The sequence below is a fragment of the Gymnodraco acuticeps genome, unplaced genomic scaffold (assembly GCF_902827175.1).
Source record: "Gymnodraco acuticeps unplaced genomic scaffold, fGymAcu1.1, whole genome shotgun sequence".
NCBI classification, from domain to species: domain Eukaryota; kingdom Metazoa; phylum Chordata; class Actinopteri; order Perciformes; family Bathydraconidae; genus Gymnodraco; species Gymnodraco acuticeps.
Genome location: NW_022991726.1, coordinates 254,326 through 269,024, shown reverse-complemented (window position 1 = coordinate 269,024; position 14,699 = coordinate 254,326). Strand labels below are relative to the sequence as shown.

The 14,699-nt window shown below is 39.6% G+C and overlaps 1 protein-coding gene across 1 annotated transcript in view; it reads right to left on the bottom strand.

Annotated features, from left to right (window-relative positions):
- Positions 1–3,789: 3,789 nt before the first annotated feature.
- cers1 (ceramide synthase 1) overlaps positions 3,790–14,699 on the bottom strand; it is a 59,749-nt gene continuing 48,839 nt past the window's right edge. Inside the window, 3 exon segments of the mRNA XM_034199044.1 lie at positions 3,790–4,547; positions 7,734–7,879; positions 12,778–12,925. Coding sequence (XP_034054935.1) covers positions 4,505–4,547; positions 7,734–7,879; positions 12,778–12,925 — 337 coding nt within the window. The 3' untranslated portion in view covers positions 3,790–4,504.

The following is a 14,699-nucleotide window of genomic DNA, read 5'->3' as shown; positions in this document are numbered from 1 at the left end:
CATGTTTTATTTGATGGGAGGAAATGAAATGATAACATTGGCTGAATGGTATTAAAATTGCATTACAAAATAGCATGTCTTTATCAATTCAGATTCAAAAAGTGGTCAGATTTCCTTAAGACAAAAGAAAGGGTAATTTGTTTATCATCCAGTGAATAGTGTTCCACTTAAACCCACTTGTATTTAAGTGAATAGTGTTCCACTTAAACCCACTTGTATTTAAGTGAATAGTGTTCCACTTAAACCCACTTGTATTTAAGTGAATAGTGATCCACTTAAACCCACTTGTATTTAAGTGAATAGTGTTCCACTTAAACCCACTTGTATTTAAGTGAATAGTGTTCCACTTAAACCCACTTGTATTTACTGATTCTTCCCACAAAGTCACACAAATGCTTCCCTTTTTCTAACCTTCCTATTGAACAATAAAAATAATACTAATAAATTACAGTGCAATTTATAAGAAATACCTGCAGGGCGTTTTCTGCCCGTCGTTCTCTAAGCGCTTCGTCTCGTCAGCTCCCACAAACGCCCGACAAATTATTTTTAGGTGGACGTTTGGCACAAATAAAACACTCGCAGGGACAATTTGAAAAGGCGAAATTCAGACCGACAACTCAGACGTCATATCTACCAAGAAACATCGAAAACAAGTCAAAATCACTCATTTTGTTGTCACTTCCTGATTAAAATAGGAAACAATTGGTAAAATGTCACTTTTATTTTTCTTATTTGCTTCAATATCGTGTCATCTTTCCGACTAGTGGAATGAAAACAACCAGATTCCAAATTAAGGTGTTTATTTCACTTGAATTTGACTCAAAACTTGTTAATTTTGCACTAAAGTTCTCCATTAAATTAGGAATCCTCCCTTAATGTTCAGAAACGGTTTAAACGTCAAATATCCCACAAGTTGTCGGTCTGAACTGAGCTTCACATGCAATATTAAGAACATTTTAAATAAGAATAATCCAATTAAATACAGAAAGATAAATAAATGATCAGTTTAAAAGAAAGTGTTCCTTTTATTTCTTAACTTAAATCATGATTTGTTCCTAACAAACACTTCCTAACTTCCCCTCTTGTGGTGCGTAGGGGTGGGGGACGTGTATGAAATTCATATTTTAAATCATACTGACATGTAAAGTTAAAGAACATTAAATCATCTAACGCACATCTGGTAGTTGCTCCAGATGTATTTGGGGTAATCTATCAAAGTAAAAATCATTAAGATGCAAAATAAACACATTTTAAACCGTCTGATGGTGCGTTTGTGTCCCCTTAAGACTGTAGGAATGTTTTTATTTTGTAAATACCAGACTTTAGGGATGAGACGCACCTAATCCACATGTTGGGTGTTTGTGGGTTTACTGCAAACTTCACTTCCTGTCACAAAAAAGAACCCCGAATGTGTGGGTCTTCAGTCTCACTTCCTGTCTGACACTACACATGTTGGATAAGAACCGTGTTTTCGACAGTACAGCTGAGCCAGATCACAACTGGAATACTAACCGTGCTCTCAGAGGAAATAAAACAGCAGCAATTCAAATAAAACAACAAATGACTACAGAAATAAAATATAAAATTAGTTGTAACCCCGCCCCACACCATGATGTTTCGGGGGGGGGGTGTAAATGTGGAAGACAGACAGAAAGCATCTGCGGCTCCAGCAGCACAAGCCCGCCGTTCATCCAACAACAAGCTGGAACTTGATCGAGAGGAAGTGTAGAAAATATAACAGGTGCAGCAGCAGCAGCTCACACAGAAGACTGAGACACAATCATCCCTTCATTTGTGTCTGAAATATATATTAAGATGTGTTTTTAAATGCCAAATTGAGGCTCATCGTCAGTAGGGCTGGATAATATAAATCACTATATATCATAAGAGACTAGATATTTAATAGTTTCAATATTATTTCATTATTATTTTTTACAGATGACTTTAAAAAATCTTCCCATATGTGGAATATTTAGGATGAAATTGTCCTTGTCTGATATATGTTTTAAAATATGAATTATGAAATAACATATTGAGGATAATCACACACTGTTTTTAGTAGAGCTTGTGATATCAGAACATATATTACCTTAGATATTAGATATTGTAATTGTATCTCTGGTTTTAAAAGCTGCATATCAGGAGATATTGCATTGTGCTGTTGAGTCATATCTAAGGACAGAGGGTCTAAGGACAGAGGGTCTAAGGACAGAGGGTCTAAGGATAGAGGGTCTAAGGATAGAGGGTCTGAGGACAGAGGGTCTAAGGACAGAAGGTCTAAGGATAGAGGGTCTAAGGATAGAGGGTCTGAGGACAGAGGGTCTGAGGACAGAGGGTCTAAGGACAGAAGGTCTAAGGACAGAGGGTGTCGTTTTTCTCATACTGATATTCTGAACAATCTGTGCTGTTGTATTTGCTGTAAAGTGTCTCTACTGTAGGCTATTTTTATTTTATGTACAGCACTTTGGCTCCACCAAAAATCGTTTATAAATGTGCTATATAAATAAAACTTGATTTGATTTGATGAAACCCTTAGATGCACTTGGAGTGACTGGACCCTACTCTCTTCCATAAGTGGGTCAAAAAGGACCCGTATTAGAATACTATGTGTTTTTATGGCATTTTTGTCATTTTGGTTAAGAAAAATCACTTGTATAATATTTAGTATTATATTTTGGTTCACACTAGAAATGTAATTTGTCACTATTTATAATTTTAGACATTTTTTTTACATTTTGAAAAAAAAACGAAATTCCATAGAAAATGCATGCGGGTCATTTTTGACCCACTCATGCAATTTCTTAACATTAAATTTAAATGTTGAATGGCATGATATCCAAAACATGTTTTTTGAGGAATAGCTGGAATATGAAATGATAAAAATACTTCAAGAAAACCACCTCACCGGGTCAAAAAAGACCCACTTATGCATCTAAGGGTTAAACACATTCAAGTAAACCAGTAGGGGATCTTTCACTGTATAATTGAATAGTTTAAAAACTAAAAGAGTACAGATAAAGGAGTTTTTTTAAACCAAAAAGGTCCAAAGCCTTTTTTTTGTCACGTCAGAAATGTATTTTCTCAGATGAAACCCCTTCGAGAAAAATCACCTCGTTTCCAAACGTGTCCCAAACACACTTTTCTAGTAACGGCCTCTTCCAATCAAGTCCTTAATTCCACATATGGTATAATTTGACGTGTCGTCCAGCCCTATCTCTAGTTCTTCGTGTCGAGTGGTCGCTGCTGCTTCAAAGAAAGATCACTGTTCAGTTTAGACATTAATACAGATATGATTACATAGCGAGAGGATTTTTTTTCTTCATCGTTGGTGAGACAATGTCAGAGTATTTCTCAAAAATCATTCGATGTCATGCATTCTGAATAATGTGTGCATACATAATGTTTATTTATTCTTTTATATCATACTGATCTTTATCTTTACACAAGTCTTTTGGCTATTGTTCCAATTGTTCTGTAAATAGCCATAAACTAAATCCATTTAGTTTCAAACAAATCAAAACGATGCGGATGAATCCCCGTCAATCAATTCTAGCTCTTTGCCGTCATTAAACCAGCAAGTGGCTTGTTTGCCTTCATGTCAGTGCAGACGCTCTGCCACACACACACACACACACACACACACACACACACACACACACACACACACACACACACACACACACACACACACACACACACACACACACACACACACACACACACACACACACACACACACACACACACACACACGTAGGAACAATAAAAATAAAACAATAAAAAGCTTTAAATACTTCCTAACCCGGTTGATCGTCAGCAAAAAGAGATAAGAGGAACTGAGAGGTGAAATGTTGTGAAAGAGTTTATCAGCTACATCCATCCTGAAACACACACACACACACACACACACACACACACACACACACACACACACACACACACACACACACACACACACACACACACACACACACACACACACACACACACACACACACTCTCTACTGTGGCGTTTTAATTCAGAGTAATGGACGCCACCGCTGACTTGTGCGATGATATGTTAAATCAAAACGTGTGGTTTCATCACTGCTGCAGATGTGAAATATGGAGCTGAGAGAAAACGTGATATTTCTCGTTTGAATCTGGATTTGTTTTGCCTTTCCTCTTCACGTCAGAGAAGATGGACGGAGGAGAAGATGGACGGAGGATTCATTATTCCACTGACGGCAAACAGCCCTAAAAGAATCTCGAGTATTTTCCGTTTGTTTTTTTTAAATACACTTTTCCCACTTCTTCTGACGCTCGTTTCAACGTTTCTACTGAATCTATCAAATGTAAAAGTTAGCAACAATAGGACAAAAAGTCAGCTGGAATAACATTCAGTGCTCTAATAAAAACAGACAGCGATGAAATGAAATGTTAAACAAATAAAAAGAGTAGAAACTCCTCGCAGCCTGATCTCACTTCCTGTCTGCAGTGCAGCGAGCCGCCTGTGGGGGCGCTGTTATAGATGCTTCTCTTTGGTGACCCCGTTCTGCACGTGCTTCCTGTGGGACACACACACAACACACACATTACATGACTTTTAATTCAATCTAAGTCTGTCTTAGGGTGGGTTTTACCATCACCTGTAAACCTGAATACAACCTGAGATTGTTTCTTTGTATGTTGTACTTAAATATCTTGTATTTAAATACACTTTTTTGAAAAGGACTTTGAATAGAGAGGCGAAGTCCCGCCCATCTACTTCGACCCATGGGACCTTATTTCTGAAAAAGTATGTATTGAAGTCAATGGAGAGAGAAAGATTATCTTTCCATCCCGTTTGAATTGTGCCACGAATTACACACATGATGTTTGTCCATCGGATCAATTATTAGTGTTGTTTACCCCGTCAGATCAGAGTATTATTATTGTTGTTTACCCCGTCAGATCAGAGTATTATTGTTGTTGTTTACCCCGTCAGATCAGAGTATTATTATTGTTGTTTACCCCGTCAGATCAGAGTATTATTAGTGTTGTTTACCCCGTCAGATCAGAGTATTATTGTTGTTGTTTACCCCGTCAGATCAGAGTATTATTAGTGTTGTTTACCCCGTCAGATCAGAGTATTATTGTTGTTGTTTACCCCGTCAGATCAGAGTATTATTAGTGTTGTTTACCCCGTCAGATCAGAGTATTATTGTTGTTGTTTACCCCGTCAGATCAGAGTATTATTAGTGTTGTTTACCCCGTCAGATCAGAGTATTATTGTTGTTGTTTACCCGGTCAGATCAGAGTATTATTATTGTTGTTTACCCCGTCAGATCAGAGTATTATTATTGTTGTTTACCCCGTCAGATCAGAGTATTATTATTGTTGTTTACCCCGTCAGATCAGAGTATTATTGTTGTTTACCCCGTCAGATCAGAGTATTATTATTGTTGTTTACCCCGTCAGATCAGAGTGTTATTGTTGTTTACCCCGTCAGATCAGAGTATTATTATTGTTGTTTACCCCGTCAGATCAGAGTGTTATTAGTGTTGTTTACCCCGTCAGATCAAAGTATTATTAGTGTTGTTTACCCCGTCAGATCAAAGTATTATTGTTGTTTACCCCGTCAGATCAGAGTGTTATTGTTGTTTACCCCGTCAGATCAGAGTATTATTGTTGTTTACCCCGTCAGATCAGAGTGTTATTAGTGTTGTTTACCCCGTCAGATCAGAGTATTATTGTTGTTTACCCCGTCAGATCAGAGTATTATTATTGTTGTTTACCCCGTCAGATCAGAGTATTATTATTGTTGTTTACCCCGTCAGATCAGAGTATTATTATTGTTGTTTACCCCGTCAGATCAGAGTATTATTATTGTTGTTTACCCCGTCAGATCAGAGTGTTATTGTTGTTTACCCCGTCAGATCAGAGTATTATTATTGTTGTTTACCCCGTCAGATCAGAGTGTTATTAGTGTTGTTTACCCCGTCAGATCAAAGTATTATTAGTGTTGTTTACCCCGTCAGATCAGAGTATTATTGTTGTTTACCCCGTCAGATCAGAGTGTTATTAGTGTTGTTTACCCCGTCAGATCAGAGTATTATTGTTGTTTACCCCGTCAGATCAGAGTATTATTATTGTTGTTTACCCCGTCAGATCAAAGTATTATTAGTGTTGTTTACCCCGTCAGATCAAAGTATTATAAGTGTTGTTTACCCCGTCAGATCAGAGTATTATTGTTGTTTACCCCGTCAGATCAGAATGTTATTAGTGTTGTTTACCCCGTCAGATCAGAGTATTATTGTTGTTTACCCCGTCAGATCAGAGTATTATTATTGTTTACCCCGTCAGATCAGAGTATTATTAGTGTTGTTTACCCCGTCAGATCAGAGTATTATTATTGTTGTTTACCCCGTCAGATCAAAGTATTATTAGTGTTGTTTACCCCGTCAGATCAGAGTATTATTAGTGTTGTTTACCCCGTCAGATCAGAGTATTATTATTGTTGTTTACCCCGTCAGATCAGAGTATTATTATTGTTGTTTACCCCGTCAGATCAGAGTATTATTAGTGTTGTTTACCCCGTCAGATCAGAGTATTATTGTTGTTGTTTACCCCGTCAGATCAGAGTATTATTAGTGTTGTTTACCCCGTCAGATCAGAGTATTATTATTGTTGTTTACCCCATCAGATCAGAGTATTATTATTGTTGTTTACCCCGTCAGATCAGAGTATTATTAGTGTTGTTTACCCCGTCAGATCAGAGTATTATTATTGTTGTTTACCCCATCAGATCAGAGTATTATTATTGTTGTTTACCCCGTCAGATCAGAGTATTATTATTGTTGTTTACCCCATCAGATCAGAGTATTATTAGTGTTGTTTACCCCGTCAGATCAGAGTATTATTATTGTTGTTTACCCTGTCAGATCAGAGTGTTATTAGTGTTGTTTACCCCGTCAGATCAAAGTATTATTAGTGTTGTTTACCCCGTCAGATCAGAGTATTATTGTTGTTTACCCCGTCAGATCAGAGTGTTATTAGTGTTGTTTACCCCGTCAGATCAAAGTATTATTAGTGTTGTTTACCCCGTCAGATCAGAGTATTATTGTTGTTTACCCCGTCAGATCAGAGTATTATTGTTGTTTACCCAGTCAGATCAAAGTATTATTATTGTTGTTTACCCCGTCAGATCAGGGTATTATTATTGTTGTTTACCCCGTCAGATCAGAGTATTATTATTGTTGTTTACCCCGTCAGATCAGAGTATTATTAGTGTTGTTTACCCCGTCAGATCAGAGTATTATTAGTGTTGTTTACCCCGTCAGATCAGAGTATTATTATTGTTGTTTACCCCGTCAGATCAGAGTATTATTAGTGTTGTTTACCCCCATCAGATCAGAGTATTATTGTTGTTTACCCCGTCAGATCAGAGTATTATTAGTGTTGTTTACCCCGTCAGATCAGAGTATTATTATTGTTGTTTACCCCGTCAGATCAGAGTATTATTAGTGTTGTTTACCCCGTCAGATCAGAGTATTATTGTTGTTGTTTACCCCGTCAGATCAGAGTATTATTAGTGTTGTTTACCCCATCAGATCAGAGTATTATTATTGTTGTTTACCCCGTCAGATAAGAGTATTATTATGGTTGTTTACCCCATCAGATCAGAGTATTATTATTGTTGTTTACCCCGTCAGATCAGAGTATTATTATTGTTGTTTACCCCGTCAGATCAGAGTATTATTATTGTTGTTTACCCCGGTGCAGCGTTGTGATGTCCAGCATCATCCTGCTTGTTGTTCTTTTCTCTGAGCGCCGTGCGGCCGCCCTCCTCCTCCTCGTACTCTCTGACGTCGTTCACCTCCTTCACCTTCAGCACCTTCACCACGAACACCACGATGAACTGCACACACACAGAGGTCATACAGAGGTCAAACAGAAGTCACACAGAGGTCACGCAGATGTCACACAGAGGTCAGTGTCAGTTTCAGAAGTTTAGACAACACAAACACCAGAGGCCTGCACTACGAGCAGGATTTTCGCTTATCGGCTAACTTCAGGGAAAACTCTGGGTTTCCGGTCCTACGACGCTGGTTCTCTTTTTAGCGGGCTAGATCTCCATGGTAACTGATGCTGAGCGGCTAACCTGCTCCGGACCAGGTTAGGTTGCAGGCTAAGAGCTCAACTCAGTGAAAGCACCGCCTGCTGACCAATCAGAGCTCAGTGTGCGGAGTTTAAAGCGATCAAGTCATATTACAGGAGAAAGGAAATACAGAAAAGCTGCCGTCGCAGGAAAGACGGCCGGCAAAAATCACCGACTGTGTGAACGTGAACATTAATAGAATATCACCTCCATCTTCAGAGCAATCTGACTATTATAACATTAGCGTTAAGAAAGCTTACTTAAATATCTGCCACAACATAAGTAACCGGATCAGAGTAACATTAAGTACAGTCCGCGGCATATCACATCATAACGTATCATTATTATTTATTTATGTACATATTCCCTATCATGTCTATTTTAAGTCCCATTTATTGTTTTTATTGTTTTTATAGTGTCTTGTTGTTGCGTGTTGGCACCTTGAGTTTATTGTAATGTCGTTGTACCTGTACAATGACAAAATTAAAGATCTATCTATCTTTCTATCATATATTTTCTTATCTGAGTCAGCTGAGCCGTATCTGGCCGTGCAACACTCAGTGTCACATAGGCCTACTGGATGCAGAAGTATTATTTTAAGCAACACATTAAGTTGACGAAACACTCGAGAAAAATGTAATTAAAGTCAGATCGTGTCTTAGACGGGGCAGTGATATCATAAACCTGTTAATGTACGCATTCAAACACTTATTCTGTTACCAGCTGTATTCACCTTGCAGGTGCAGCTCTGTGGCTTTGATCCTGGATCAAGTGTTTAAGTCATGGATGTTTAAAGTTTAACTTCTTCATATGTCTAATATTAAAGTTCACTTTTCATTCAGGAAGTATGACGCTGCGCTGTCAGTACGCTTCTCCATGTTTGTGATTGGTCGAATGCTCCAGATACCACCCCTTTCATGTGAACGCGCACCTAACTAGATAGGACACGGCTGGCTTGAGCGATCCACTTGATAACCCGCGTCGTAGTACAGTTTAGCGAGAGCGCGTATGTTTTGGATTAGGCCAACCGGCTAACTCAAACATATCCAGGTTAGGTTGAACCAGCTTCGTAGTATAGGCCTCTGGCGTCCTTCACAAACACACTGGTGCAGTTTTCATTCATTTCCAACCATTTTTCAATAATCTTTTCTCCCAGTTCAGGAAAATGGTCTTTTAAAAGTTACATATGAGTCTACCCATGGGATACATTAGAAAATAAATAAACACTACACCAACACACACATGCCTTTTTAATAATAGGCGATTGATCAAGCTAATTGATCAAAGTCAACTTTATTGTCAATCCTCCAGTTTGTGTGTGACAGAGATCGAAATACCGTTTCCCACAGTCCCGAATACAAAAACAAATACATATGAAAATATGTATGCAAATGTGTAGATACCTATATATACACAATCAACAGACACATTTATACATATAAATGCTACTAAATATCTAGTTTGGTTGTTGTTTACTTCCTATAGAAAAACCTCGACTATAGAACATTCGATTCATTCATTTCTTTTTGCTTTTCTGACAAATTTCTGTGTGTGCAAATGACCCTTCAGCTTCATGCTTTTTATAGTAAATGAACTAGTGTGTGTGTGTGTGTGTGTGTGTGTGTGTGTGTGTGTGTGTGTGTGTGTGTGTGTGTGTGTGTGTGTGTGTGTGTGTGTGTGTGTGTGTGTGTGTGTGTGTGTGTGTGTGTGTGTGTGTCTCAGAGATGGAGTCCGACTCGAGTGCCGATTTTCGGGACTCGTGACTCGAGTCGGACTCGCTCACTGATTGACGCGACTTGGACTCGGACTCGTGAATTTCGCCCCCCACGATGACTCTGACTCGACTTGTATATTGACGCTCCGACTTGGACTCGGACTCGAGCAAGTTTTCTCTGGAGTCTGATGTCCTCTATCCTGGCTTGTGCACCTGTGAGGCGAGTTCACGTACCGGCCCCCGCTGTTCCAGTCTAAACATGTCTAGGACACACCCCCCATCATGCTGTATGCTTTCACACATTCTGCTTCCACATTGGAAAAGAGCAGCGCAAAATGCTTGTTATGTTATGTGGAAAAAAGATTGAAGAGAAGGCTCCGTAACACTTTACTCTAAGGATCGAGTTCAGACATAGGCTGTGTTGAACACTATCATCAGAGTAACGAGATCTAATCAATAAATAAAGATTCAGCCGATAACACGAAAGCACATGGCTACTTAACATGCAGAATGAGGTCATGTTGCATGCTAAGTAGCCATGTGCTTTCTGGGGCTTAATCTGTATCCCTAAAGTTCCTTCAAAATAAGAGTCCCGATCTTATTACTATCAAAATAAAAGTGCAAAACGAAAACTTTACCATAGGAAAAATATTGGCATACAAATATAATCACTTCTCTAAAAGATAACTCATTTTAAATATAGTTGGACATATTAAAGGTCATTTACAATAATAATAATATTAATATAAGCTTTATATTTGTATAGCACCTATTACAAGAATTGTAGCCAAACTCGCTTCACAGTAGTTCAATAGACAGATTAGTATAACATGACAGGATAAAAGCAATGTAGAGGAGCAGCTACATTTCAACACATATATCCACGAAGATTAATACATGAAGACTTGTGACTCGGACTTGACTTGGACTCGAACACAGGTAATGATGACTCGGACTCGACTCGGACACTCCTTGGGTGACTCGGACTTGGACTCGGACTCGAACACAGGTAATGATGACTCGGACTCGACTCGGACACTCCCTTGGTGACTCGGACTTGGACTCGAACACAGGTAATGATGACTCGGACTCGACTCGGACACTCCTTGGGTGACTCGGACTTGACTTGGACTCGAACACAGGTAATGATGACTCGGACTCGACTCGGACACTCCTTGGGTGACTCGGACTTGGACTCGGACTCGAACACAGGTAATGATGACTCGGACTCGACTCGGACACTCCTTGGGTGACTCGGACTTGACTTGGACTCGAACACAGGTAATGATGACTCGGACTCGACTCGGACACTCCTTGGGTGACTCGGACTTGGACTCGGACTCGAACACAGGTAATGATGACTCGGACTCGACTCGGACACTCCTTGGGTGACTCGGACTTGGACTCGGACTCGAACACAGGTAATGATGACTCGGACTCGACTCGGACACTCCTTGGGTGACTCGGACTTGGACTCGGACTCGAACACAGGTAATGATGACTCGGACTCGACTCGGACACTCCCTTGGTGACTCGGACTTGACTTGGACTCGAAGAGTGGTGACTCGAGAGTGACTTGGACTCGTGAATTGGTGACTTGACTACAACACTGGTGTGTGTGTGTGTGTGTGTGTGTGTGTGTGTGTGTGAGTGTGTGTGTGTGTGTATGTGTGTGTGTTAGTGCTGTAGCGACGCGTCGACGACGTCGACTTCAAAATATCGTCGACGACATATTTCCGCGTCGACGCGTCGCCACCATAGACTGTATATATGGTCGCCACACACACGTGGGTCACCCAAAGCAACAAGCAGTTCGCAATCGCACTTCTAACACAATGGAGACTGAAACCTCACAGGATTGCGCACGAAGCCCTCAAACGAAAACATCTCGCCCTAGGTCTTCAAAAGCATGGGAATATTTTAAAGTTAGTCCAAAACGCAAAGATATTTATATATTTATATCTCACTGAGACTGCTGCTTGACCGGAAGCAGTAGCTAGCTGTGGTGGCTACCATTAGCAGCTAGCATTTGCTCTCCGATTTTTACATAAAAATGGAATTATGGATTATAAATTCAATAATTTGTTTATACATAGACGTTAAAAACCTATGGATTAACCGATTCAGCCGCGTTTTTTCTCATTTTAATGCCATTGAAAACGTCTTTTGATCAGATTGACAGCTACGGCGGTGAGACGATCTCCCTAGAAGCTCTGTGAAGGTACGTGTTGTGATGACTGTATTTGCTTCCCCTGTCGCGAGTCCGGATCACTCAGTGATGATACTATGTACCTACATAATCTGTGGAGTCTCAGCTTTAATCGGATATCTTGTATGTGCAGCTACGATAAGTAATAAGGGTTATCTTGAGTTCTGTGCCAATGTCCGTTAGCATTTTTCGCTCAGGGGTCATTTAGATAGCATTTTAGTTTGCTTCTTATGAGACTTGTGTTTTGTTTTGGTAAACATGGTTTGTATCGTCAGTTAGCTGAGATTATTTCCATTAATCTGGTATAACACATTAATAGGTTCTTAAATATTAAGATCCCCTGAGACACAGTATCGTGGGAAAAAAATTGTTTACATTACTTTTTTTTACATTACGTTTTTTATGAATTGAACAACAGAAAAATAATCGTTAGATTAGTCGACTAATCGATCAAATAATCGCCCGATTAATCGTTTTCAAAATAATCGTTTCCCCCCAGCACTAGTGTGTGAACAACAACCTCTGAACATTACAAATATTCGCCTCAATTCAACCTGGAACCTCTCTCATACAATAATACAATACAGTGTGTGTGTGTGTGTGTGTGTGTGTGTGTGTGTGTGGTGTGTGTGTGTGTGTGTGTGTGTGTGTGTGTGTGTGTGTGTGTGTGTGTGTGTGTGTGTATGTGTGTGTGTGTGTGTGTGTGTGTGTGTGTGTGTGTGTGTGTGTGCTCACCAGGAACCAGTAGATGTTCATGAGCAGCAGCGTGAACAGGAGTGTGTTGAAGAAGAAGTAGAAGGGGATGTTGGGCACGGACTGCAGGCTGGACACGCAGGTGGCGTACAGGACCTTGAGAGGGAACCAGTACAGGCGGAACCAGAACCTGAAACACAGGGAACAGAAACATGCATTCACTTCTGTCCGTCTGCAGTAAGGAGGGGAAAGGAAACAGAGGGAAGCTGTCAAGAATTCAAAAATAAGAGACATTGAGCATTGTAGCACTAATGAATTCAACTATTTTATATAACTTAATCCTTTATTTTTACGCTGCTATGGACAGTCTTGCACTAATGTACATTCTCAAAGACATTGAAGTGACTGTTATTTTGTATATATTGATTGTTGCAATTTTATTTAGGTCTTAATGTGTGCATATGTATAAATGTATCTTGATTGTGTATATATATATATAGCAAAAATATAACATATTTGCATACATATTTTTGTATTTGGGATTGTGGGAAACGGTATTTCGATCTCTCTGTACTCACAAACTGGAAGATTGACAATAAAGTTGACTTTCACTTGTCCTGTGTCAAACATCCTTGTTATTTTGTATCATATTTAGACAACATTAGTTTTTTTTTGCTGACTATAAGTCTAGGCATTTAATCTTAGTCGACCCCAACTATGTACAGCTTTAGTCAATAACGACTGTTGACTTTTTTAGCAACCAATCAATCTAGTCCAAACATGACCAGATTATTTCAGAGTCCTGTTGTTGTCATCGGTAACTTTAACTAAAGTAAATACTGTAAGTGTCCTCCTGAACTGTGCCGTCCTGATACGGATTAAACAAATGGTTTCTTTCTGTCAACAAAAGAGACAGCTTTTTCAAATGTTTAGTTTCTACTTTATTCTTAAATAATATTACATGTTGATATAGAAACTGTGATCGTGTCAATTGCGCTGAAAATGACCAAATATTACATATTTCAAACACTGAAAGAAATCCTAACTGGGAGAAATGTAATGCAACAAAATGCCACCAACTCTGTCTCTAGTCACTTCTTTGATAGAGAAACCCCGACCAGCAGTAAGTAAACCTTATATTGTACGTTAAAGGTCCCCTATCATACTGTTTCTCATCAATATATCACAGGTCTCAGATATATACAGACCCTGTCTCTGATTGGCTGAAACACCAAACAGATCATTGCAGCATTACCCATAATCCCCTCTGTTTCAGCCCTGTTTCCAAAGTGCTGATTCTCTGTCTGTTACTTTAGATGAAAATAAGGAGCCCCTCCCCACGCCCCTCTGAGAGACATTTGGTTACAAAGAACTCAATGGTGCTCTCGGAGGAGATTCAGGTGATAAGGGGGGGGGGGGGGGGGTTACCTTGGTTGCTGATTGGCTAATGGTTACTCAAGCCAAAAAAACGTAATGACATCATAAAGTGGCCAAAATCTGATCAGCTCATTTTCAGACAGGTTTTTATAGAAATGGATCAAAAAGAGAGAGAATCTTTGTTCCTGAAACTTTCAGTGTCTCTTTCCACAGAGGGGACACATGCTGATGTAGAAGAGACATGAAGAAGAGGGGACACATGTTGATGTAGAAGAGACATGAAGAAGAGGGGACACATGTTGATGAAGAAGAGACATGAAGAAGAGGGGACACATGTTGATGTAGAAGAGACATGAAGAAGAGGGGACACATGTTGATGTAAGAAGAGACATGAAGAAGAGGGGACACATGTTGATGAAGAAGAGACATGGAAGAAGAGGGGACACATGTTGATGAAGAAGAGACATGGAGAAGAGGGGACACATGTTATGTAGAAGAGACACGGAAGAAGAGGGGACACAGGTTGATGTAGAAGAGACTGAAGCCCATGGAGAAGGGGGGGGGGGGGACACATGTTTGATGAGAGA